The following is a 25640-nucleotide window of genomic DNA, read 5'->3' on the forward strand; positions in this document are numbered from 1 at the left end:
CTGTCCTCCTGATGTACCTCTGCTCTCGGGTAAATTATTCTGACCCGTTGCTTGAGAGCTCCGTATCTCGGCGCGCTGGTTCTGATGCTCAGCACCGGCTGAGGTTGTACCACGTTTCTCCTTTGCCCTTCAGTAGGACGGAGTGTGATGTTCCCTTCAGTGACCTCGACTGGACTGGTCCACCTGGGCTCTGACCACTTCCTTTGATGACCTTGAGCCGGACCCATTTGGTGACGGGCAGGTCTGCTCATGATGTTGGTTCTGACTCCTCTCCTTGTACCTGGACAGAATAAGCTTCACAAATTGCTTTTTAGTACATTGTAACCTTCTTTGTACGACCCCGAGTGTACCTGTCCGGTTTCGCAAGCGCATTGGGGGACCCCCGAAAACTTCTCACTGTCATGAGCTCAAACGGAGCGAATCCTGCAACAAAATTCACTGAAGATCTTCTGGCCAACCATACAAATACATTTGTGCACATACCTTTACCTTTATACTTACCATTTATAATTTTCACTTTAACCTGAGATTGAGAATGATAAACCAACCCATATTTGTGTCTCAAACCCAAATTTTGTTCCACAAATTTTAGCTCCTAGCTAGTGAAGTGCATCCCATTATCTGAGCACACTTAATTTAGTAAACAATGGTGCAGTATCTGTAAGAGCCATGTTGAGAAATGCAGTACATGTGTTTACCCACTAGGGGAGTGTGTATGTGCTTCAATTGCAGTTAAATCAATTCAGTTCTGTTTAAGTTCTTTAGACGGTCGGGTTGAGGTGATACAGTTTTCTGACCGACCGACCAGTTAAGACCTCAACTAAGATAGACATGTACAGCTTGGATTATTGATATTTTTTGTATTTTTACCTTATATGTCAGTAAACATTGTTACATGAATATTTTCTGAGCTTGAGGAAATTTTTGTCGCGTCAGACTGGTTGCTATTCGCCCGCTCCGTTGGTGGTAGCAGAGCATGAAAGAGTTGCCACTACATAAAGTCAGAAAACTTCACTGGAAGTAGGACCCTTCACAGAACCACCAGGAGCGTGAAGGGGATTTAAGAGTTTGGAAAGGTGAGCTGAAGCTAACTCCTGCTATTGCTAAATGCTGAGTCAGAAGCAGAAGCTAACCCCTGCTAACATAGCTGCTATTGCTACATGCTGAGTCATTCAGTGAGGATGTGGTGTCTTGTTTAATCGCGGATCTTATATTAGGATAATCTCTGCACTTCGAAGAAGTATAAAGACACAAGCATTTGATGTTGAAAGGGTTGCTAGTGAATTAATACGATGGCAGAAAGTGCTGGAAACAAACAGACACCTGAAGATGTTGGCCACAGGAGGGCGCCAAAGCCTACTGAAAGGGCATTACAAGAGAAGCTGCATAGACTAATTGGAACAAGAAAGGGGAAATTCAGCCAGCTCACAACTAAAATGAAAGAAATTGATGAGCTCATGGGTAATGATGAGAATGTATACAGAGTGCGAGATCTTTTGCAAGGTGATATGTGGAACTTGCAGGAAGACGTAGTCAAGCTCAATGATTCCATTATTCCTTTAATGGATAAAGAAGAAAGGAAAGTGGATCAGGAATGGTTCATCAATAAGATAATGTCAGTCAAGGCATATGTTGACAATTCAATGGAATGGGTTGGATGCCAGCTTCAAAAACAAGAAAAGGTTCCAAGTGCACCTTCAGATGTTTCCTTCGAAGAAGATGATGATGTGGGTGATAGTGTTTCACAAGTTAATCTGCAGGATTGCAGACCTAAAAATAAATATGGATCTGTAGCCTCAGGTGGGTCCAGAAGGTCCTCAAGGAGCTCAGTGTCAGCTGTGCGCGCCAAAGAGGCAGCAGAACATGCAGCTCTACTAGCACGAGCAGCAGCACTAGAACAAAACAAGTTCTTGATCTTGAAGAAGCCAAGCTCAAGGCTAAAAGAGAGAAGTTAGAAGTTGACGCAGCACTTGCAGAATCAATTGCAAAATTGAAAGTGTTAGAGTCATATGAAGAAGATGGCATGAACAGTTATGTCTCTAAAAGATCTTTTAGACAAAACGTTATAAAGGAAGAAAGAGACGATAGAGCACAGACTTCAGCAGAAAGAATACTACAGAGCTCTGATCCTGGACTATACCAGCCAGTGCGTAGTAACCAGACACAAGGTGCAAGGCAATTGAATGATGACAAAGACCTACATCAAGTGTTACAGAAACAAAGTTTCATCACAGAGATGCTTGTAAGACAGCATAATTTATCAAGTCTGCCACGCAAGGAGGTTCCAGTGTTTAAAGGTGATCCTCTCACTTACAAGTCGTTCATTAGGTCATATGAACATGCTGTGGAGAGCAAAGCTGATTCCTACCAAGACAGGTTCTACTACCTGGAGCAGTACACCAGTGGTGAAGCACAGGAACTAGTTCGTAGCTGTGAGCATATGCCATCGGAAAGAGGCTACAAGGAAGCCAGAAGGCTGCTGCAAAAAACTATGGCAATGAGTTAAAGATTGCAAATGCCTACATGGAGAAAGCATTGAACTGGCCTATCATCAGGCAAGAAGACGGTAAAGCTCTCAATGCATATGCGCTGTTCCTGATCGGCTGCAAGAACACAATGGGTGATTTAGACTTCATGGAGGAAATGGACAACCCCACTAATATGCGGACTGTTCTTTCGAAGCTTCCTTACAAAGTGCGTGAGAAATGGAGAGTGACAGCTTTTGAAATTCAAGAGAAGGGGAGAGGACGTGCCAGGTTCTCAGACATGGTCGAGTTCATTGATCGCCAGGCAAAAATCATCATGGACCCCATATTTGGAATCATGTCAGAGTCTCATGTGATAAAAGAAGGAAAGAACAGAAAAGACAATGAAGTCAGGAGAGGTAGTCAAAGGAGTAGCTTTGCTACAGGCGTTAAGGCTCCATTAGAAGAAAAAGAACAAGAAGTGACAGTGAAGAAGGTTGTTAATATTGCTTTGCAGAAACCTTGTGTCTACTGTCACAACAAGCACACTCTGGCAGAGTGTAGAAAGATTAGAGAGCTACTAGTTAAAGATAGATTGGATTTTCTAAAGTCCAAGGGCTTGTGCTTTGGATGTCTCTTTCCAGGACACCTTAGCAAGGACTGCAAAAGGAAAGCAAAGTGTCAGATATGTACACAAAGGCATCCAGACCTGTTGCACATGGAAAAGAATGAAGACATCTTGCCTTGTGATAAAAAGGAAGAAGATTGCTCAGAGAGCAAAGAAATCACCAGTGCATGCATCTCTCTGGACAGTGAAGCTTGTGCTTATACTGGGGCCGGAGGGAAATGTGCCTTAGCTGTATTGCCCGTGAAGATCAAATCCAAGAAGAGTGATAGATATGTGGAAACATATGCATTTATGGATCCTGGCAGCACAGCAAGCTTCTGCACTGAAGATCTACTAAGAAAGCTGAAACTCAGGGGCAGACGAACACAGATTCTTCTCAACACCATGGGCTGTAACAGGGCAGATGACAGTAAGGTTTTGAAGACATTTGTTCTGACAGACTTAGAAGTTTGTGGTGTGGAGGAGGATATGTACATAGACCTGGGCAGAGTATTCACCCATAGTTTCATCCCAGTGCAAAAGGAGAATATTCCTAAGCCAGAAGACATTGCAAGGTGGTCTTATCTGAAAGATGTGTCTTTACCTCAGATCAATGCTGAAGTGGGCCTGCTCATAGGCACCAATGTTCCAAAGGCAATGGAGCCATGGCATGTAGTACATAGTGAAGGAGATGGTCCCTATGCAGTGAGAACTGCTTTAGGCTGGGTGATTAATGGACCGCTAAGAAGTCTGAAGATGGACAGTAACTCCGGCGAGAACCACACTGTTAACCGTCTCTCAGTTGTGGAAATAGAGGAGCTGTTAAGACAACAGTACAATGCAGATTTCCCAGAACGTGTCCATGAAGAGAAGGAAGAACTGTCACAAGAAGACCAAAGGTTCATGTCTCTAGTGAGTAATTCTGCTAGACTAGTGAATGGGCATTATTGTGTAGGCTTGCCACTGAAAGATGAGGCAGTAAAAATGCCAAACAACCGCTGTATTGCAGAACAACGTGCAGTCAGCCTGAAAAGGAAACTGAAAAGACTTCCAAGCTTCCATGAAGACTATAAGATGTTCATGAAAGACGTCATTAAGAATGGATATGCAGTCAAGGTTCCCAGGGAGAAATTACTGCGTGATGATGGCAGGGTGTGGTACATTCCCCACCACGGAGTGTATCATCCCAAGAAAAAGAAATTTCGGATTGTCTTTGATTGCACCGCAACCTACAGAGGAGTCTCTTTAAATGAGCAGTTACTGCAGGGCCCAAACCTTACCAATACTCTTGTCGGTGTTCTAACGAGATTCAGGCAAGAGCCTGTGGCATTGATGGCAGATGTCAAAGCCATGTTCTATCAGGTTAAAGTTCCTGAAGAAGATGCAGACCTTCTACGTTTCCTGTGGTGGCCAGATGGCAACCTGGATGAAGAGATGGAAGAATTCAAAATGACTGTTCACCTTTTCGGTGCAACATCTTCACCCAGTTGTGCATCTTATGCCTTAAGGAAAACTGCAGAGGACAACAAGGAAACAGCAAGTCCAGAAGCAGCTGATACAGTTCTTCACAACTGTTATGTAGATGACTTCTTGAAGTCAGTTTCTTCTGAAACTCAGGCAATTCAGCTTGTGAAAGACCTAAGAGCACTGTGCGCCATGGGTGGCTTTCAGCTGACTAAGTGGGTCAGTTCCAGTAATGCTGTTCTGTTGACCATCCCTGAAGAAGATCGTGCAACTGATGTCAAAGACTTGGATCTGAGCCACAGCATCCCTCCCATAGAGCGCGCCCTGGGTGTCCAGTGGCGCATGGACTCAGACAGTTTCCAATTTCAACTGAATGTTCCTGAAAGGCCAAAAACAAGGCGGGGGATTCTGTCTGTGGTCAGTGCATTATACGACCCCCTAGGACTCTTGGCACCAGTTATTCTGCCCGCAAAGCAGATCCTGAGGACTCTGTGTGAACAAAAGTGTGGCTGGGATCAAGAAATCAAAGACTCACAGACAGTCAGATGGCAAGAATGGTTGACAGAAATGAAAATGCTAGAGGGATTCTCAGTAAGCAGGTGTGTGAAGCCAATAGCATTTGGACCTTTGCAGTCAGCACAACTGCATCACTTTGCTGATGCATCCGAGACCGGCTATGGCACTGCCTCATACCTGCTCCTGTCAAACCAAGCTGGAGAGAAATGTTGCACTCTCTTAATGAGAAAAGCCAGAGTAGCCCCTTTGAAACATGTAACAATCCCACGGTTAGAGCTAACAGCTGCGGTGGTGGCTGTAAAAATGGACCAGATGTTGCAACGTGAACTACAGGTGCCACTCCAAGACTCCATCTTTTGGACTGACAGCACTACAGTCCTGAGATACATTGAAAATGAGCATAGTCGCTTCAAGACTTTCGTCACGAACAGAGTTGCAGTGATAAGGGAACATAGCCAGCTTTCCCAGTGGCGTTATGTTAAGTCAGGAGAAAATCCAGCGGACCAAGCCTCAAGGGGGGTGAAAGTGAAGGATTTTCTTGAGAACAAGACTTGGTTGCAAGGCCCAAGTTTCCTTCTAAAGTCTCAGGAAGATTGGCCGGAATTGCCTTATGGGAATGACATACCCCAAGATGATCCTGAGATCAAGTCCTGTGCAATAAAAGTTGAAGAGGATAGGCAGAAGAAGGTGTTGGCTCTGGATAAGCTGATCGCTTACTATTCTGATTGGACACGGCTGAAAGGAGCAGTGGCCTGGTTTTTTAAGCTGAAACGAATTTTGCTACATTTGAGAGAGGAAAGAAAGATCTTTATGGACAAAGTCGCATTGTCAGAGAGCTGTCCAAACCAACAAGAGCTGCTGACAACTGCACACATGAGAAAGTGTCGCCTGATGGTGAAACCAACTTTGCTCACCATAAAAGACCTGGAAGAGGCTGAAAATGAGCTAATCAGGTTTAGTCAGCTCCAAACGTATCCAGAGGAAATTATGGCTTTACAGACAGGTAGACATGTAAAAAGAACCAGTCCAATCTACAAGCTGGATCCCTTCCTGAAAGAGGAAATTGTGAGAGTGGGAGGACGTCTCTCCAGAATGTCAATGTCTGAGGAGATGAAGCACCCTGCAATTCTTTGCAAGGGGTCTTCAATTGCTGCTCTCATCTTGCAACACATCCACAAGGAAATCGGACATTGTGGGCGCAACTACATGCTATCCAAGCTGCGTGCCAAGTATTGGATACCTCAAGTAAGCTCAGCAATTAGAGGCGTAATTTCAAAATGCACAGTCTGCAGAAGGCTCAATAGTAGGACAGGAGAGCAAAAAATGGCAGATCTGCCATTGGACCGCATCATACCAGATCAGCCTCCGTTTACCAACGTAGGAGTAGACTTCTTTGGACCTTTTTTGGTCAAGAGAGGAAGAAGCCATGTCAAAAGATACGGAGTACTCTTTACCTGCCTTACCATAAGAGCTGTTCACATTGAGATTGCCCATAGTCTGGACACAGACTCTTGTGTAAATGCACTTCGTCGCTTTACATGCAGAAGAGGTCAGGTCAAGATTATGCGTTCGGACAATGGGACTAATTTTGTTGCTGCTGAGAGAGAGCTTCGTGAGGCACTACAAGACCTGAACCAAAAGAGAATCGTTGATGCAATGATGGAGAGAGGAGTCGAATGGATATTCAGTGCCCCCGCAGCCTCTCATCACGGTGGTGTGTGGGAAAGGCAGATACGTACAGTCCGGAAGATCCTGAATTCAATCGTCGGACAGCAGTCACTGGATGATGAAGGTCTGCTAACTGTCATGTGTGAGGTGGAATCCATCATTAACAACAGGCCTCTCACACTGTCATCAGACGATCCTAATGATCTTGATGTCTTGACACCTAATCACTTACTGCTTATGAAGACACAAACGAACATCCCGCCTGGAATCTTCTCCGCGAATGACCAGTATGTTCGAAGACGATGGCGGCAGGTGCAATATATCGCAGATCTGTTTTGGACAAGGTGGCTTAAAGAGTACCTTCCACTACTTCAGAGTCGCCAAAGGTGGTCAAGACCAAAGAGGAACTTTCAAGAGGGAGATGTCGTCTTGATAGCAGATGATACTGCTCCACGCAACTCTTGGACGATGGGACGAATCACAAAGACCTTGCCTGATGCCAAGGGCTTGGTCAGGCGGGCTGTTGTGCAAACAAAGACCAGTCAATTGGACAGACCAGTGACTAAGCTCTGCTTGATCCAGGAGTCAGGAAATTCTGGCATAAGGACTCTTCAAGTGGACTGAACGAAATGTTTTCAGTATTGACATTTATTGACATTTGACAGTTTAAAGTTTATATACAATGGCTCTTTTAAAATGAGAATTTGGTAATTGTTCTGCCCATAGCATAAACAATTAGGGGCCGGAAATGTAAGAGCCATGTTGAGAAATGCAGTACATGTGTTTACCCACTAGGGGAGTGTGTATGTGCTTCAATTGCAGTTAAATCAATTCAGTTCTGTTTAAGTTCTTTAGACGGTCGGGTTGAGGTGATACAGTTTTCTGACCGACCGACCAGTTAAGACCTCAACTAAGATAGACATGTACAGCTTGGATTATTGATATTTTTTGTATTTTTACCTTATATGTCAGTAAACATTGTTACATGAATATTTTCTGAGCTTGAGGAAATTTTTGTCGCGTCAGACTGGTTGCTATTCGCCCGCTCCGTTGGTGGTAGCAGAGCATGAAAGAGTTGCCACTACAGTATCCAGTAATTTTATCAACATTTTGCAGACTGACTTAAAGTCCTCTGCCCTGGTGGAAATGCTTCTACCCAACCTGAGAATTTATCCACAACCTCTAACAAATACCTTAGTCCTGTATTTGTATTAACATATCCATGTAGTCAATCTGAATTTCTTCTCCTACATCCATTGCATATGTATATAATCTTACATATGTGTATTTCCTTACACTATTCCCTGCTGCTGTAACAATGCAAATTTCCTCACTGAGTGATTAACAAAGAATTATCATATCCTATCTTATCTCCTGTGGTCCACGGAACTTGCTTAGACCTGGTCTTAAAGCATGACAGCTGTTATGCACATTGCAAATATCACATTTCTCTGTCCAGTCTGCTATTACGTCAGTATAGGTGCCATCAGTAACTAAAATTTTCCTTCATTTATTTTTACCCACGTGCTACCCCATGTGCCTCAGTTCACACTGGTTTGATCAATAGACTCTGTACCCCGTTTGGTCCTTCCCAGACTTCCTTATCTCTTACCATCTTTGTTCAACAATGCCATTTTATTTTATTTCATTAATTAATTTATTTATTTAATTTTTTCTCTGGGGTAGATTTTTCCTGTAGTTTTAAGTAGCTCTGGGTCCTGTGGTAGAGGAGATCACTCCTCGTCTGCCCTGCAAACCATCTGATGGGCTCCTGTGACACAACCTGCTTGCCTGTGTCTCTCAGCTCGCCCCCCTTTTGATATCCTGTAACTGTGTGTGTGCGACTTCTGCTTCATGCTGTGTGCAGTCTAACAGGAAGTTGACTTCCTCTCCCCCTTTTCCTGAAATCACATTCAGGACTGTGTTTCAGAAACTTCTAAGAATGGTACGTTTTAATCAGCAACTGCCAAGTCCACGGCCTGTGCCAATGCCTGTTTTAGTTTAATGTATTGTCTTTCTCTGTAGTGGCGAAATACTATAAATTTAATAAACTAGGTATTAAAAGATTTAAATTAGCTCACTCTTCAGAAAGTTAGTTGTTACCCAATGCCTTGCTGTACTCTGTAAAAAATTATTTTTGACTTTGTAAATATAATTAAGTTAATTTAAGTACTATCTAAAAGAATAATATATTACCGGCTGGTGACTTAAGAATCTCACATAAAATTATATACAATACTTTGTGTTTCTTTATAATAGTTTGTCTTCAAATACATTTGTATATTTTAGTCTAAATAGCAAAGTAAACCATAAACATTTTGTAGTTAAATACACTGAAATTATGAGTAAACATTACTTAAATATATACTTTGTTAAATTTACTTGCTGTTTCTACGTGGAAAAACTTTCCTAAGTTTTATTTATTTTTTATTATTATTATTATTTTTTTTTTTAGTAAACCATAGGCTACTCAAAATTTTTCAGTGTACTGTCTCTCCTTATCATGTTTACCTACTCCTTTCCCATGTGACCCATGTGTGAAGCTAATGAGATGTGTGGAGTGGCTGAATCTCCCATCATATACCAGCACTGCTGGGCATGTCTCAGCTTTGCAGGGGTTGCAGCACCCCCAGGCCCCAGTAGCTGTTCCTCAAATTCCTCCCCATGAATTGGATCCCCTCCTGTGTCATAAAACAAAATAACATGAAGTGGGTCGGGTGGCGGGACATTCAATCAAAGTGATCCGGCTTCTAGGAAATGAACTGGGAGTGGACGCCCCTCGCGGTTCATGAGTGAGGCTTCAGGAAACCCCTGCAGATAGCAACCATGGAGGCCAGTCTGTGGACATCAGGTGTCTGCTGTCTGTGAACAGTGCATTTGTAATGTCTCTTCCACAGGTTAACAGGTGCAGTCTTTGATCTCAGGAACCTGTGTTTAGTGGCCTGCTTGCCGCATTGTACAGTCATTATAACAGTTCTGTGCAGACTTTGATATTCTCCAGCCAGAAATGATAGTCTTTGAGTACCGCCAGTGAGGGACAACATAGGGTTTGCCGTAGCTTTGCTGTCCGAGTTCTCATCAGGGCCCCGCCATTGCCCTGGTGCTGCTGAAGGGTTTGGTGCTGGACCTCTGACCTCTGGCCCTCCTTCATCCTACGGTTCTGTGGGGACTCTTTTTCGCCCAATGACTCTCCTGAACAGAAAGAGAACATCCACCCCACCTGCCACAACGAAGTTGCCAGGATCACCGTGACCTTCCTTGCCCCTTCCCAAAACCCCTTCTTCTAAAATTTAGGTTAGACCCAAACTGTTGATACTACTGCATAAAATAATACACTTAGGGGACATATTGAGGTCTCTGGGGCGGACCCCCGCTCTGAGGACTGTTGTAGTGCAACAACATGCTCAGAGACATTTCATCTCTGCCCAGCTTCAAGAAGAGTCTCAAAACCTTCCTGTTTAAATCTGCTTTTAATTAAGAAACTCCAACTCTGTTCTAATTGCCATCTTATTTACTTTATTGCAATATTTTCTATTATTTTATAATTTGTCACTTTATTACATTATTTTATTAGGTTTGATTCCTTTTTATCTTTAATTTATTTTAACATTTTCTTTTTGTCTTTTCTCTTTACTCCCTTTTAATGTTTCTTTTATTATTATTATTTATTTATTTATTCTATAAAACCAGTTGCATGTATGCATGAAAGGTGCTATACAAATATAGATTATTATTATTAATTGTTCCCTAGTCACTTTAACTGGCATCAGGTTCCTCATATTGAACTGACCACTCACAGACCCATTACAAAAATTAGAAAAACATGGAAACATTGATTAATATCCAAAAAACTACTTTCATGGATTATATATTCAGGGCCCGCAGTGTAAACGATTTCAAGTATTTATTTTTTTATATGTTTATTTATTATTATAATTACCCCTCCTCTAAGTCTCCCAGAGCCAAGCTCTTTCCTGCTGACAGCTTGTCCAGTTTAACTAGCCAACTGCCTCCTCCCTCACTGAGAGTCGGTCAGACAGGGCAGTGACGTCAGTCAATGGCAGAGGCTGATATTCTCCAAGGCCAGTGGGCCTGTGCACAAATGGCATGTTTAAAACTTCCTATAATTTTGATTCACTTTTCCTAGATCTAGTGCCCTGGTACGGGCCTACAGACTCATCAACTCAGAACACTCTAGTGCAAAATGCTGGAGTGAGAGAAGCTGTTCTGTGACATTACGTCATTCTTCTCTGGCTTCTATAAGTTCCTCTGCTAGGGAAACGCTTCCTGACTTCAAACCATTGCCCCCATAGTTTCTCTCTCTGACATATTATCTTCACTCTCTTCACTTACCCCCGTGTGTGTGCTATATATAACTAACTCCATCCAAGTCCCTTCTAAAACGCAGTTAACACTTTTTACCCCACGGCACGAGTTCCCTTTTTCTAGTCTTAAGTATTAATATCTAGTATCAAGGGGCGGCTCGCGCTTTTTTAAACTCAACGACGTCGGTTTTATCTATTAGTACAGTTTCTACTATTACATTAATTCCTGAATAAATTCCTTTTGCTGCACGTTTATGTGTCTCAGATCTAAATCTTTTTAGATCTTCCGCGTTTGATAATTTTGCGAGTTAAACGTGCGCACTTTTAACCAGTCGGTCTATTTTCCGAAGATGTAACGATTCTCGGTTAGGAGGCGGATGCAAATACACGAATGAAATGTAACTTTTAGAGCGGCGGGAATGCTTGTCTAAGCACACTGTCCTCACGCGACAGGTGCACGCGCGGCGAGGCACTTTTTCTCAAGACGTCCAACTAAGATTGATTACTTTTACTAAATACAGAGGAAGGACAAAACCAAGGCATAACTACAAAAAACAATCCTCATTTCAACACCCACTTACAATTCAAAACTAGAACACCTCAGACAAAGAACAGACTACGCTATTTGTTTAACAACGAAGGAAGAAATTGAACAGATGACTCAGTCAATATATAGGTGGGATAGGCTACAGAGAAACCACTAACATTAACAGGACAAACCCAACAACCAATTAAAATATAAAAGACCGTCAGCATAGCGAACCCAACTAATCGGCACACGAACTTATTAACTTGTGCATGCTTGTGTGTGTCTTGGGGGGTGGGGGGGGTGGGTTGGTAGTTATAGTAGTTAAATTTGAAGATATTATGGAGCCCTTTCTTGTCTTACAATCAATCACTGGTCAATACTATCATTATAGGTTTGCAGTATATGGGCTTACATGAATTTAATTGCACTAATGATCATGAAATATTTGAGCAAAATTGTGTTTATAATGGCGGGAATCTAAACTGTAAACATTTTTTATCACATCAGCTAAAACACATAATTAATAACCAAAAACTGTCATTGATGCACCTTAATATTAGGAGTCTAAATAAACATCACGACGACTTAGTCTCCCTATTAACTAACATAGGACAGAGATTTAAAATCATTGGATGTAGTGAAACATGGCTAAACGAAGGATCATGTATAGATATTCTCAAACTTGATGGATATAACCTTTATACCAAAAATCGACTTAGTAGACCAGGAGGGGGAGTCTGTCTGTATGCAGCATCCCATCTTTCAGTTACTATCCGTGAAGACCTCATTATTGATGATAGTCATTCAGATTCCCTATTCCTGGAAATAGATGTAAAAAACAGCAAAAATATTATCGTAGGAGTAATTTATAGGCCACCAGATTCTGATATTGAAAAATTTAGAACTAATTTAGAAAAACTTCTATATTGTATAAACCAAACAAATAAAACATGCTTCATTCTTGGGGATTATAATATAGACCTAGCCAAGGATGACCTGAGGATAAAGGATTTTATTAATATTTTATATTCATCTTCTTTTTTCCCCACAATAAATACATTTACTCGGGTAACTGATTCCAGTAAGACAATTATTGATAATATTTTTACAAATTTGCATAAAGCTCCCATAATCTCGGGTGTAATACTCACAGATATAACTGATCATTATCCTGTTATTTTATGTACTGATTTCTCAGGAATATTAAATGTTCCTACTATCAAAACTAGAGTTAAAATTATAAATCGAAAATCTCTTCAAAAATTGTGTGCAAACCTCCATAATAAAACGTGGGAATCAGTATATAACTGTAAAGATCCAAATGCTGCGTATGATGCATTAATCTATGAAATTACAGATTCTATCAATTCTACCATACCAGAAAGATATATAAAACAAGGTATTATTGAACAAAAACCCTGGCTAACAAAGGGCAATTTAAAATCTATAAATAAAAAGAATAGACTGTATAAACAGCTAGTAAAGAATCCTAGTAACACAAATAAAGACATTTACTCAAAGTATAGAAATAAGCTCACACAATTAATACGAATAAGTAAGAGAATGTATTATACTGAACTCCTTCAAGTCCACCAGGGTGACCAAAAAAAATCTTGGCAGGTGCTCAATGAAATTCTCGGTCGGAAGCATAAAAATATTGTGCTTCCTTATATTGATAACAAGGTAGACCCCAAAAATGAAGGAAATGCCAGTCTAAACCTTGTAAATAAATTTAATGATCATTTCATTTCAGTTGGAAAACAACTATCTACAAACATAAATCAACCACAGAATATCACGTTTAGGAAATACCTTCAAGGAAATTATTCTAATTCATTTTTTATGGGGCCAACAGATAATGATGAAGTGTATAGAATAGTTATGAAACTGAAAACCTCCCATACTATTGGTATAGATAATATTTCTAGTAAAATTCTTAAAGGTATTATAAATGAAATTCTGGAACCACTTGTCTACTCTATTAATCTTTCTTTGGTCTGTGGGGTTGTGCCTGACATGACAAAAATTGCTAGAGTCGTACCGGTATACAAGTCAGGGGACAAAAATGATCTTTCCAATTATCGACCTATATCAATATTGCCTGCACTGTCTAAAGTGTTGGAGAGGGTTGTATATAGCAGACTAAATAATTTCTTGGAAAAATACAAAATTTTGACTCCTTCACAATATGGCTTTAGGAAAAAGAGTACCACTGCTATGGCAATTCTGGATCTTCTAGAAAAAATTAATGAAGCAATTGAAAAAGGCGAGTGTGGTATTGGAGTTTTCCTTGACCTGTCGAAGGCATTTGACACCATTGATTTTGAAATTTTATTACATAAATTACAATATTATGGTATTAGAGGGACAACTTTAAGTTGGTTTAAAAGTTACTTATATGGGAGGCATCAATATGTTGCTATAAACAATTATAAGTCTGATTATCAAATAATGCAATGTGGTGTTCCCCAGGGATCTATTTTAGGGCCACTTCTTTTCATTTTATATATAAATGATTTTCCACTTTCCTCCAATATTCTACATAACATACTGTTTGCAGATGACAAATTTATTTACATCCCACAAAAATACAAATATTTTGGAAAATGTTCTAAATGATGAATTAAATAAAGTTGATACATGGTTAAAAAGTAATAAATTATATTTAAATATAAAAAAGACTAATTTTATCATATTTCGCTCACCTAGAAATCGAAGTAATATTGAACAAGTGAAAATAGAAATTAACGGTATCTCTATTGTGAGAGTGGCATATACTAGATTCCTGGGGGTTCATATAGATGAGTTCGTAAACTTCAGGAGCCATATTGATGAATTAATAAAGAAATTATCAAAATATGTTGGATTATTTCTCAAATTGAGGCATTTCTTACCTGGAAAAGCACTCGTAATATTATATCGGACCTTATTTGAACCTCATTTGAATTATTGTAATATTATTTGGAGTAATACCTTTCCCAGCCATCTGAAGAAACTTCTCATTCTACAGAAGAAAATTATTCGTGTCATTTCTTGGTCCGGATTTGACACACCTTCTGAACCTCTTTTTTATCGATTGGGTCTTCTGAAAATTACGGAACTCAATATTCTGCATAATGCTTGTACCATGTACTCTGTTGTAAATAAGCTCAATGATAGACTTTGTTATCTAATTCCAATATGTTTCCCCTCTCATACTTATCAGACTAGGAAAAAGCATTATATAACAGGAAAAAAACGCAAACTCAAATGTACTAGTCTTGGCATAGTCTGTAAAGGACCACAGGTATGGAATGATATGGATATAGACTTACAAATGTCTCAATCCTTGCAGATTTTTAAAACAAGATTAAGGAGGAAATTGTTGTTGATATATTGCTCAAACATGAACTAATCTAATTACTATTATTATTTCTTCTATTATTCGCTTTATTATTTTAAACATTTATACCAGAATGTGACAGGAAGGGAAAAGACCATATGGACTCTAACTAAAACTAGGTTTGGGTTGGGGAAAAATTGTGATCAATGTTATGTGTTTGTTTATCGTTTGTTGTTATTGTTGTTATTATTATTATTATTAGTTTATGTACATGTATAAGTATGTAAAATGTGTTTATGTGTGTATAGATGTGTATATGGAGAATGGACTACGTGTTACCTATTACTATGTACGGTCCCCACTTAAAAGCTCTTTAGCTTCTTAGGGTGTACCTTTTCACATAATCAAATGAATTACAAGAAAAAAATGTTTTAAACTGTGCTCAAATAAATGTGAATAAATAAAGAAATAAATAAAGAAATTAACAACCGAACTTGATTTATGATCCCTAAGGTGTAGTCCGAGACCAAAGCAAACTATAACGTAGACCAAAAAACTCATACGAACGCCAGACCAACGAATGAAAACCCTTAACCCTTAACCAAACACAATATGTGAACCTCAAAGGTATAGTCAGACTAGGGGAAGGCCTGAAACGTAGACTACACTCAAACAATGACAATATATGAATAAAATAGACTTAATTTATACACGAAACATGAGGGAATGGCAATAACATGACAACACTACACAAACATGGCATGAAATAATTCACACAGTACAACTACATAAACTGATGAAGGGAAACTTAAACCAACGCACATAATCAAGTACACAAATCAATCAACTTAGATGCATAGACATCACATTAACAGAGAACGATACCGGAGTCGCAAGGACTCATGGGAAGCAGCGCTGTCCCCCATTGGACCGACGCCTCAATATAAAAATATACAACACTAATAGTTGAAATTAGCCATAATCTCCGAACCGTCAGAACACATATTTCAACGCTACGGTTATACTTACACTATGATCGTGAATGCCAGACACCTGCTCTAGTGCTATATGAACCGATAAGAATATATTTGTGTTAACTAAATAAGTTACATACACTGAAAGCTGACAACATTGCAAACACTCATTTTAAGAAACATTCATTTCAAAACTCATACATTTGGGCTGCAGCGGGGTGATAACGAAAGGTTCTTCAATCAATATGCACAACCAGAACAACTCTTCATGCGCACTGTGCAGTGGTCCGATTCAAACAGGCCCCACCCCTACCAATCATAAACTTAACATATTCAGTTATCTTTTACTTACTACATGATCATTGCAATATGGAGGACGAAAGGTGACAAATAAATAAATAAATAAATAAATAAATAAATATACAGCATAAAAGTAAAAAATCAATAAATAAATGCATAAATGTTCGACTTAAAACAGTATTTATTTATTTATGGATTTAAGAATTTATTTATTTCTGGATTTAAGGATTTATTTTTTGTATGGATTTATTGATTTAAGAATTTATTTATTTCTGGATTTAAGGATTTATTTATTTATGGATTTCCTTCTCCAATATGCTAATGAAGTAGACTAAATCAATACGCTATTGGGTAATCTTGGTGAAAGCTGTGTGTTCGATTACTCCTGCCTTGTTTTTGAATCTGGTGAGTAATACTTAACTACCTCAAGAAGTAGTCATGGCAGAAATGAGGAGAAGAGTTGCTGCGGAAATAAGATTAATAGCCGAAGAGTTGGACAGTGGGCACTTTGATGACTGTTCATTTAGGATTGAAGGAATAGTTTTAGAGTTGTCGGAACTCGGGGAAGAGATTGATATTGACCTGTCAATTTTGGACAACCTGCAGCAAGTTGCTCACCAAATTCAACACGAGTCCGTGTCTGCGACAGGTAACGTGGGTGGTCCAGGTCGCCCTGCTTTTTTGCTCCCATTGCAGACAATAGAGGCATATGTCCATATGGGCCTTACAGCGGGTCAAATAGCGTCTGTGTTTGGAGTCTCTGAAAGAACCATTCGTCGCAGGATGGCACAGAATGGATTAAGGTAATTGGCTAACTAGCTTATTACATTGTCTAGATAACTAGGCTACGTGTTCTGCTTTAAACGCACCCGTAGTAGAAGCTCTTCGATTCAACTATCGTGTTTAGGGATGCATGCTAGGATAAACGTGCTTATAATTTGTACAGAGTCGGTGATCTGTACTCGTCGGTGGATGACAATGACCTTGATGCCATGGTGAGAGACATTCTTCTTCATCATCCAAATTCAGGATACAAACTCATGGTTGGACATCTTAATGCCCGAGGGATCTACATACAGAGTAAGTAACTACTACTATTTCATTTGTTTTGACAAATATATAAATATAAAATGTTTATAAAATAGAATAGAATAGAATAGAATAAAACTTTATTGTTCTGCCGAAGCAGAAAATATATAATATAATATAATATATAATATATATATAATATATATATAATATAAAATGTTTAAAACATCTGTCGTATTTCAGCTGAAATGAACATCAACTTTAGACCAGTCAGATAATTTTCAACCTCTCAAGTACAATTTGGCCCAGAATATTAGAAATAGTATTTAACATCAGCTTGTATGGCCTAATCTGATGGCCTAACTCACCTGACTTCACCCTTTTTTATTATTTCAAATGATTTTGATTTTATATGGGTATGACTGCACTTGTTCAAAGTTGTTTTTTATTGTTCTTCCTTTGTAGGACAGCGAGTTCAAGATGCAATGCGTCGTGTAGATGAGCACGGAGTGGCTTTCCGCACCCTCCGCCTTAATCCACGGAGGCGCAGAAGATATAATGTGCCAGGACCTAACAGTCTATGGCATATAGATGGAAATCATAAGTTGATTCGGTAAGTCTGTGTCATAATACATTTCACAATTAACTGCTATGAAAATTCAATAGATAAGTATTACATGAAGGTTTCTCAGTGGAGACTGACGGTACATAAACAGTGTTGTTCAGTGAAAAGCTCAATAAAAAAAGGTACAGTAAAAGTTACGGTTATATTTTGTGTACAACAATAATGGCTTGTACAACTACATTTGGATTAAGACAAAGTATTAACATTCAGTTTTTTTATTTTAGATGGCGTATTGTTGTTCATGGTGGTGTAGATGGCTACAGCAGGCTCATAGTGTACCTGAAGGCAGCTACTAACAACAGAGCCTCCACAGTCTTGACCAGCTTTTTAGAAGCTGTAAGCGTCTATGGTGTGCCATCTCGTGTGAGGTCAGACAAAGGAGGGGAGAATGTTGATGTGGCACATTTCATGATTGCCAACAGAGGACAAAACCGGAATTCATTTATTACTGGTAGAAGTGTCCACAATCAAAGGTGTTAGTATTTGCTCATTCATGAACACTGTACTTGAGCTCTGATACATAACGGAGACCTCTATGCCATAACCATGTCTTAAAAATCACAGGAATTAATGCATTAGTATCTTCACAATCTACACTAGAGCTCAAAAACTTTCTGGAGGAATCTAATATTTCATTGTATCTTTTGCTCTTTTTTTCTTGTTTAAGAATTGAGAGGTTGTGGAGGGACGTTTATTCTGGAGTGTTGGATCTGTTTTACACGATCTTCACAAACCTTGAGAGAGAAGGTCTTCTGAATCCAGATGAGGATGTTCATCTTTTTGCACTGCACTGGTGCTTTCTCCCACTAATTCAGAGACATCTTCAGTTTTTTAAGGACTCCTGGAATCACCATAGACTGCGCACAGAGCAGAACCAATCTCCTTTGCAGCTCTGGGCACTTCATAAGCATGTGGAAGTACAAGACCCTGCACAGGTTAATATTAAAATACGTTTGTCTTCATCATTGTCCTAAATGCACATTTATTACTAAGAATTGTTGAGTTGAATTCAATGTTGTATAATTCACAGCTGTATAAATTACATAGATTAATGCATGATATTGGCTCTACCTACATATTAATTGCTTTATTAATATTTCAGTGGAAACTAATTTGATTAGGTTGTATGGTTCTTTTAACAGCTTGTTATATAATTACCACATATATTGGTCCTTCAACTTGAACAACTTCATCAATTTTAGGTTAACAGCACGGAGTATGGAGTTGACTGGACAGGGTCTTACAGTCACCATCAACCAGGGCTTGAGATTCCAGAGGTTCAGCTCCAACGGCCACTTACTGAGCAGGAACTTCAAAGACTGCCAACTCCAGAAGGCCCATTGTCATGTGCACTTGACATTTATTTAGAAACAGTCAATTTAATAGAGGAAATACAATCCTAATTTGTTCCCAACATTTTCTGACACGACGTACCTAATGAGCTCCTGCACTCACTTTTAGTTGTTTGGATTCTCATCAGTCTAACATTGTATTTCAGCAGAATTTTTATTGAATGTTACATTTAAGAACAACTTCACTGTAAAAATAATACTGCATGTTTGAGTTTTTCCAGACACGCTGCAATAAACAAATGTACTGCACAATCTGACTTGTCCATAAAGAGTAACAAAAGAATATTATTATTATTAACGTTCTAGCTGGTAAGTGCAATTCTTGTCCAAATGCATAAATGTTAACGAACATGACACTTTATTTGGATTAATCAGATATTAATTAATGATGAATATCTCATAACTCCTATTGATTTTAATTAAAAGTCTCAGATCAAGCCAAATCCACTGTCCGTGCTCCAGACTGCTGCGAGCAAGTCCTTTTCAAAGGCCAGGTATTCTTTATAGTGGCCGGGTAGTTTTAGCAGATGAAAGCATGTGTTGGACTTGGGGAAGGTACATTCCACCACTTCCACATCAAGGTATCTTGGCAGCATGCTCCAGCCCACCCAGAATCGCAGAAGAACATGCAGGATGTTTGAGGAGCCTGCATATAAAAACTCTTCAAATGAATAACAATGAAAATCATAAAATGTGAATCTATAATCAACTTCCCTAATTCAATAATCAATACACAAAATTCACGTACTATTCTCAATGAATCTGCGAAGAAATTCAGTAAGCCTACACTGGTCCTCCAGGTTAACCTCGCTGTCTTCATTGTGTACTGGCCAATTGACTTTTTCTAGAATCATCTAATAGAACAGGTTAATGAACTTTAAAACATCCATCTATAAACAGGTTTATTCTACAGACCCACATTTACCTCAGGAGTGAACTGCATGTCAGAGGACCGTGGAAAAAGAAAAGGGATTGTATCCTTTCGCTCAGTCAGCAAGGGCCAGATCAGAGTTTCTTTTAAGCCACGCCTTAACTGCTTCACTTGCTTCCATGTCCTCCCAATGACCTGCAAAAATTGAGTATTGATAACAATGAGGAGACTCATGTGTCTTACTTGCCTCTACCACCTAGACACACAATAAGAGGACAGACAACTCACTGCATGATAGAGAAGTTTGTCATGTAGCCACATTCTGTTTTGTGATGTCAACGCCGGTAAGTCCCAGGACACTGCTAGCTCAGTGATTTTTGTTTTGTCTTCTGCTGCAAGTTCCTTTGAACTCTCAAGCTAAAATATAATGTTATAATTTGTTCATACATAAATATGCAAGTGGAATTGTACAATCATCCTTGTAAAACAGTATCTAAAAGGAACATACCATACTGATTAGGTCACGGACATCAGTGTCAGCACAGTCTGCAATCTCAATTGTGGTCGTTTCTGGCGACCCACCAAACAACACATGCATAATTGCTGGGCTTAGTCCAGCAAAGGTTGGCCCTTCATGGAGGAATGAGTGACCCATCATTCGGCCAGCAACAAGAAAGAAATCGCTCTCAAAAAGAAGTTGAGATGTTGATGGAATCAGATGGTCTTTTTCACCTTCAAATAGAAGTGTTCCTCCTGGCACTTCAAAGAAGATTGCTTTGTTAATCAAAAACACATTTTAAAACATTTGACTAACATTCTCTTTCCCTGTTAAATGATCACTGCATTAAGGCAAAAAGCTGATTGATAGCCTGTTATGTATATTAATATATATTAGCATTTACTTTAGGGACATTAAAACAGCAATAACATTTCCTTTAAACAGCACAGTAATTAAAAACTAAGAAGCAAAATATGCTGGCCGAAAAGAACACTGCTTTTTGAGATGCCCTCAGATTGTCAAATCATTTAAAAAGACAGGAGAGAGGTTGCAACAATGTGCACTGATTCGCTCTATACATTTCCCTTTAAAGTGCATACAAAGATACCATGACTTACTAAAGTTTATTTCAAAACCATGTTGAATTTTAGACATAATGGTTTCAAAGAAATGGCGCATCACCCCATCTCCAATAGCTGGATCACCTAAAAAGCATAAAAAAAACATTTCATACATAACCAGATATATAAGAAAGCATTTTTATGTCCATCAAGTACACTTATTCCGAAGTCTTTGTCAACATTACCCTTGAGTGTGCAAGACAATGGGCAAGCCCAATCAATATTAGCCATCTTATAAAAAGACAGGATTGCCCTCTCCCTGTCTGCTGGAGTATCTCTGAGATCCATTTGAAGATGTAGTGGTTTTCCAGTTTCGTGTTTTTGTAACAGGCTGTCTCTGAATTTCTTTGCAGCATATGCTGGATTTGGCTCATTTTTCCAATCTGTAAATAATAAAGATTATTTGTTACAGGCTCCAACTACCGACATAAAAATAAGTATATTATGCAGGTGTACAGACCATCCGGTTCCCTCTCCTCAATGCTGTCCAAATCAATAATGTGTGAATATAGTTCATTGCCCTGAGATGGCACCAAGTTGATACTGTTGTCAGTTTCAGGCTGTCCTGAGCTTCTCAGGGGTCTCCCCTCACTGGTACTGGAGCTGGACTGTCTGGGTCTCCCCTCACTGGTACTGGAGCTGGACTGTCTGGGTCTCCCCTCACTGGTGCTGGAGCAGGGACTTTCTGGGCCTCCCTCACACACTACCTGCTCACTATCCTGTGACTTCCTTACATGCAAATATTTAAATTAAACTGACTGTTAGGCTAAAAAGAAAACCCTCATAAATTATATTCAGCCACTATGAAGGTGCAGAAGTTTCCTCTAAAGGAATAACAAGTAGTGGAGTTCATTTCAAATAACCAGAGCACAAACCAATCACACTAACTACAACCAATATCTAAAACTCAAAAGGTTTCCGTTCTCATTTTCTAAAGATGTAAATGGTGTATCCAGCTTTTCACAATGTATTTTAAATTCCACTGTAAATTACCTTAGGCACTCATCACTGTGAAACTTGATTGTTGCAAAAGGAAATTCAGCACCACATGTCATGCATTCTTGAGGTGGTCCAGCTACCTCTTCACAAATCTCTGCCTCAGGTTCCTAAGGATCAACATACATTGTTTAAAACAATAGAAAAAAGTAAAGACAAATTTCTGTCGAACTGAGTTACTTACATTGTCCATATCAAGATTCCTCTGTAGTGGGCGAATGAATACTGTAGCGTGACCTATTTGAGTCTGTGGATCCTTTAAATAATTCACATCATATCCTTCCCTGGGACAAGGTATGATACTCAGTTGCCTACTTTTAGTTGTACCAGCAATTCTCAAGAGCTCAAATCCACCACCCTGTCTCAGTTTGGGATACGCCTCCAAAAGGAACCTTTTGAATTCATCTGGACTTTTATGGTTGCCTTATAAAAAACAATTATTAATAATTAGAAAGTTTCTCAAAACTGCAATGTTATCAAAAATAATTATTTAAGATTCTTAACACACTAAAGAACGAACTATTTAAATTTTCTGTATCATAAACACAGGTCACTCACCTCGATAGGTAACGCGCTTCTCCCCTAAACCAAATGTGCTCAGTCGCCGTTTCAGCTGACGAGTAGGAACAGATTCTGCATTTTTGTCCGACAGACAGCAGAACGTATGAGTATATGAACAGGGCTGTCTTAATTGTCCAAACGTTTGACGCCTGGACAGCGGTCTTCCTTTATATGGCCGAAACAGTCTGGCAACTTCCGCTATAGTGGCACAACAAATGTATTTGTGAGTTTTTGTCATTCCAATCACGTAAATGTGCTTTCTAGCTAGTGATGTCGTTGCTAACTTAATCTGCAATTAGCTAGGCTAAGAACTAGCGGCTACAGCTGAATACTATTGGGACACGTTTCGCATTAACTTCGGCTCCTGGATGCTTGTGGGTTCTTTGACCCAAATAAGCCACATACCATCTACAGGGTGTATATGTTGAGCTGAACCTGTGCTTGACTGAGCCGCTGCAGACGAGGTTGCTGCAAGGAGAAGGATGAGGCCATTATTTAACTAAACAACAGTACAACTATGGCGTTCCTGGGTAAAACTGCATTTTAATAATCGATAGAAAAGAATGAAAACGCTAAACCTACACTGGTTCAGATCGACTGCGACTGAGGTTGCTGCAGATGTTGACGCTGCAAGGAGAGGGGCAGTTAGAACACGAGGACATTATTTCATTAAAGAGTATAACGGTGGCGTTCTTCGGTATAAATACATTTTGATAATCAGCAAAAATAATTAAAAACACGAAACTTACGCTTATCCAGCTCATCTGCGATTTCTCGCAGGACCTGGGACAACTTTCCACGTGCCATTTTGTAAGGATTAAGGATCACTAGTTATGTCTTGTCCGCCTTGCAGCTCATCCACACCTCCCTCGACCAATAGCTCGTTAGAACTGCAATAGTCCCCGCCCACTTCATTAACATGGACTTGAGGAATAAATCCATAAATAAATAAATCTTTAAATCCATAAATCCACAAATAAATTAATTCTTAAATCCATAAATAAATAAATCCACAAAAAAAACATTTAAATACATAAAAAATAAATAAAAACTATTTTATGTCGAATATTTATGTATTTGTTCATGAATTTCTACTTTTAGGCTGTACATTTATTTATTTATTTATTTATTTATTTGTCACCTTTCGTCCTCCATATTGCAATGCCTATTTCAGCTCAATATTGATAACAACTAGTTCTATTTAGTAATGGCAATATATATATATATATATTTTATAAAACATGAAATAATAATTAATGATTACTAAAATAATTAATTAAAACCAAACCTGGGTGTACAGTGCACGGTCCTATCTTGGTCACCCAAACTTTTTAATGTCGCATACCAGCCAGCCACTTCTTATGATTTTCTTCAATAGTATAAATCACTTTACTGGTCATATTCATCTGTTCCTCTAAAGTATTTAATTCTACGTCAAACTGTTTTGTATGACTTCTGCATTTCCTCACATGTTGATAAAAAAAAACACAGATACTCACCTGAAGTTTTAAATATAGAATAAGAGTTCTGTTCTGACACCACGAGGTTTTACCACCCTCAATCAATTCAGGTTATTTGTCCGGCTTTTTGCTTTGTCCAAATTAAGCCTATTTATGGATTCCTCCGGTCCAAAGGTCAACTCAAAACCTAGCTCGCGGGGACTCGAACCCCTGCGTATCCCAATCGTCTCGTCAAACGAAAGGTTCGGTTCGCCAAACCACGGAAATAAAGCAACTTAAGCCGGTAGGGACTCAAACCCTTTTTACCTTAGGGACTGAAACCCTATTCCTTGGTTACAACTTTTTAACCATATACTTTTACCTTTTTAGACAAAAGACTGGATTTAATTTAGAATCATCCAAGTACTGTCAGTTCACCACAATTTGGTTACAATTCAATTTTGCAGATTTAGTGTTTAACTGGCTCTGCCTTACCACTGTTCTTGTGCCGGCACGGACAAACTGACAGTCATTAGATGAGAAAAAAAGTTCCAAAATATCCTGCAATCACGTCGGGCGTCACCAATTGTCGTGCTTTGATCCTCTTTCACCTAGCACAGCATGCTCGTTGATTGCAAGAGAAAACATTACCAGTCTTGTCTTTATCCTTTTATTAAATGTATACAAAAATACAGAGCGCTCTGGAGAGAACACACACAAGCCTATCTACTCTACCCTATGGCTCTGTGCGCAGGTCTCTGCCCGACACCATTTTCCTCCTGTTCTTTATAGTGAGGCCTGGGTATAAGCCCCCCCGTTTCTTTTGGACTTTCCCTAACCTAGCCTGTTAGACAAAAGGCTGATTGTCTAAGACATTCACAATCCGCTGAGCTCATCTTGTTTTTTCCCTAAATCTTACAATGACTTTTGCCAATTATGATTTTCACAGACTTAATAGTGGTTCCATACATAGGAGTTGCACGTAGATCACATACGTTAAACATACAAATGTTTCCTTACTAAGAGTGGGAGAGAGGCCTTCGCTTCCTGGTCCTGTCAAACTGATATACGTTCTTATTCTTCTTCTTAAGCATCCTGTTCTTTTAGAAAACGACAGGCATTTGGAATATGGGACAGAGCATACAGGCCTTTTCTCAGACACACTTGATAATTAGCTATTTGATTAATACTATACTGTAAGCAAAACATAAAGTGATTAATATTAGAAGTTTAATTAATACTTTAAGACTGGTCAAATTATATATGGATTATGATAAGCTGCTTGATCAATACTGTAATGTAAACAATATATGAAGGGATTAAAATGTAAATCTCAACAAGAGGAAAATAATAAAATCATAGGTTTCTAAAAATTGCTTGTACCAGACATATTGAGAGAAGGGAACTGGTTAAGAAACATTCATAGGATATTTGACCATAAGAAAACACACTTAATTCTGACTCAGATTAAAACGGTG

General features: G+C 39.1%; 2 protein-coding genes across 3 annotated transcripts; one reads left to right on the forward strand and one right to left on the reverse strand.

Annotated features, from left to right (window-relative positions):
- The first annotated feature begins 16432 nt into the window (after positions 1–16432).
- LOC143486736 (uncharacterized) lies at positions 16433–19259 on the forward strand. The gene is made up of 6 exons (XM_076986131.1): positions 16433–16973; positions 17117–17250; positions 17665–17812; positions 18049–18297; positions 18492–18759; positions 19027–19259. Exons 1-6 carry the CDS (start codon positions 16609–16611, stop codon positions 19225–19227), a joined length of 1365 nt encoding a protein of 454 aa, XP_076842246.1. The 5' UTR covers positions 16433–16608; the 3' UTR covers positions 19228–19259.
- Positions 19260–19326: 67 nt separating this feature from the next.
- LOC143486734 (uncharacterized) lies at positions 19327–25494 on the reverse strand. Of its 2 annotated transcripts, XM_076986126.1 has the most exons (15): positions 24223–25494; positions 23473–23613; positions 23306–23350; positions 23129–23191; positions 22721–22921; positions 22347–22585; positions 22160–22272; positions 21627–21895; positions 21352–21549; positions 21164–21250; positions 20556–20806; positions 20336–20464; positions 20102–20242; positions 19925–20030; positions 19327–19822 (listed from the first exon to the last, which is right to left on the reverse strand). In XM_076986126.1, exons 2-15 carry the CDS (start codon positions 23528–23530, stop codon positions 19605–19607), a joined length of 2118 nt encoding a protein of 705 aa, XP_076842241.1. In that variant the 5' UTR covers positions 23531–23613; positions 24223–25494; the 3' UTR covers positions 19327–19604. The 2 variants fall into 2 exon arrangements, with proteins under 2 accessions (XP_076842241.1, XP_076842242.1); XM_076986127.1 differs by lacking the exon at positions 19925–20030 and having other exon boundaries at positions 19411–19822; positions 23473–25494.
- Between the last annotated feature and the right edge of the window lie 146 nt (positions 25495–25640).

The sequence above is a fragment of the Brachyhypopomus gauderio genome, unplaced genomic scaffold (genome assembly GCF_052324685.1).
Source record: "Brachyhypopomus gauderio isolate BG-103 unplaced genomic scaffold, BGAUD_0.2 sc45, whole genome shotgun sequence".
NCBI classification, from domain to species: Eukaryota; Metazoa; Chordata; class Actinopteri; order Gymnotiformes; family Hypopomidae; genus Brachyhypopomus; species Brachyhypopomus gauderio.

Bases quoted from the DNA above. Each gene is read 5' to 3' on its own strand.
- LOC143486736 (XM_076986131.1), top strand. From the start codon at position 16,609: ATGGCAGAAATGAGGAGAAGAGTTGCTGCGGAAATAAGATTAATAGCC. The intron at 17,813-18,048 runs GTAAGTCTGTGT...TTTTTATTTTAG, and splicing joins GGAAATCATAAGTTGATTCG to ATGGCGTATTGTTGTTCATG. The intron at 18,760-19,026 runs GTTAATATTAAA...CATCAATTTTAG, and splicing joins AAGTACAAGACCCTGCACAG to GTTAACAGCACGGAGTATGG.
- LOC143486734 (XM_076986126.1), bottom strand. From the start codon at position 23,530: ATGGCACGTGGAAAGTTGTCCCAGGTCCTGCGAGAAATCGCAGATGAG. The intron at 23,192-23,305 runs GTAGGTTTAGCG...TTCTCCTTGCAG, and splicing joins CGCAGTCGATCTGAACCAGT to CAACCTCGTCTGCAGCGGCT. The intron at 21,896-22,159 runs GTAATTTACAGT...TTTGCATGTAAG, and splicing joins CACAGTGATGAGTGCCTAAG to GAAGTCACAGGATAGTGAGC.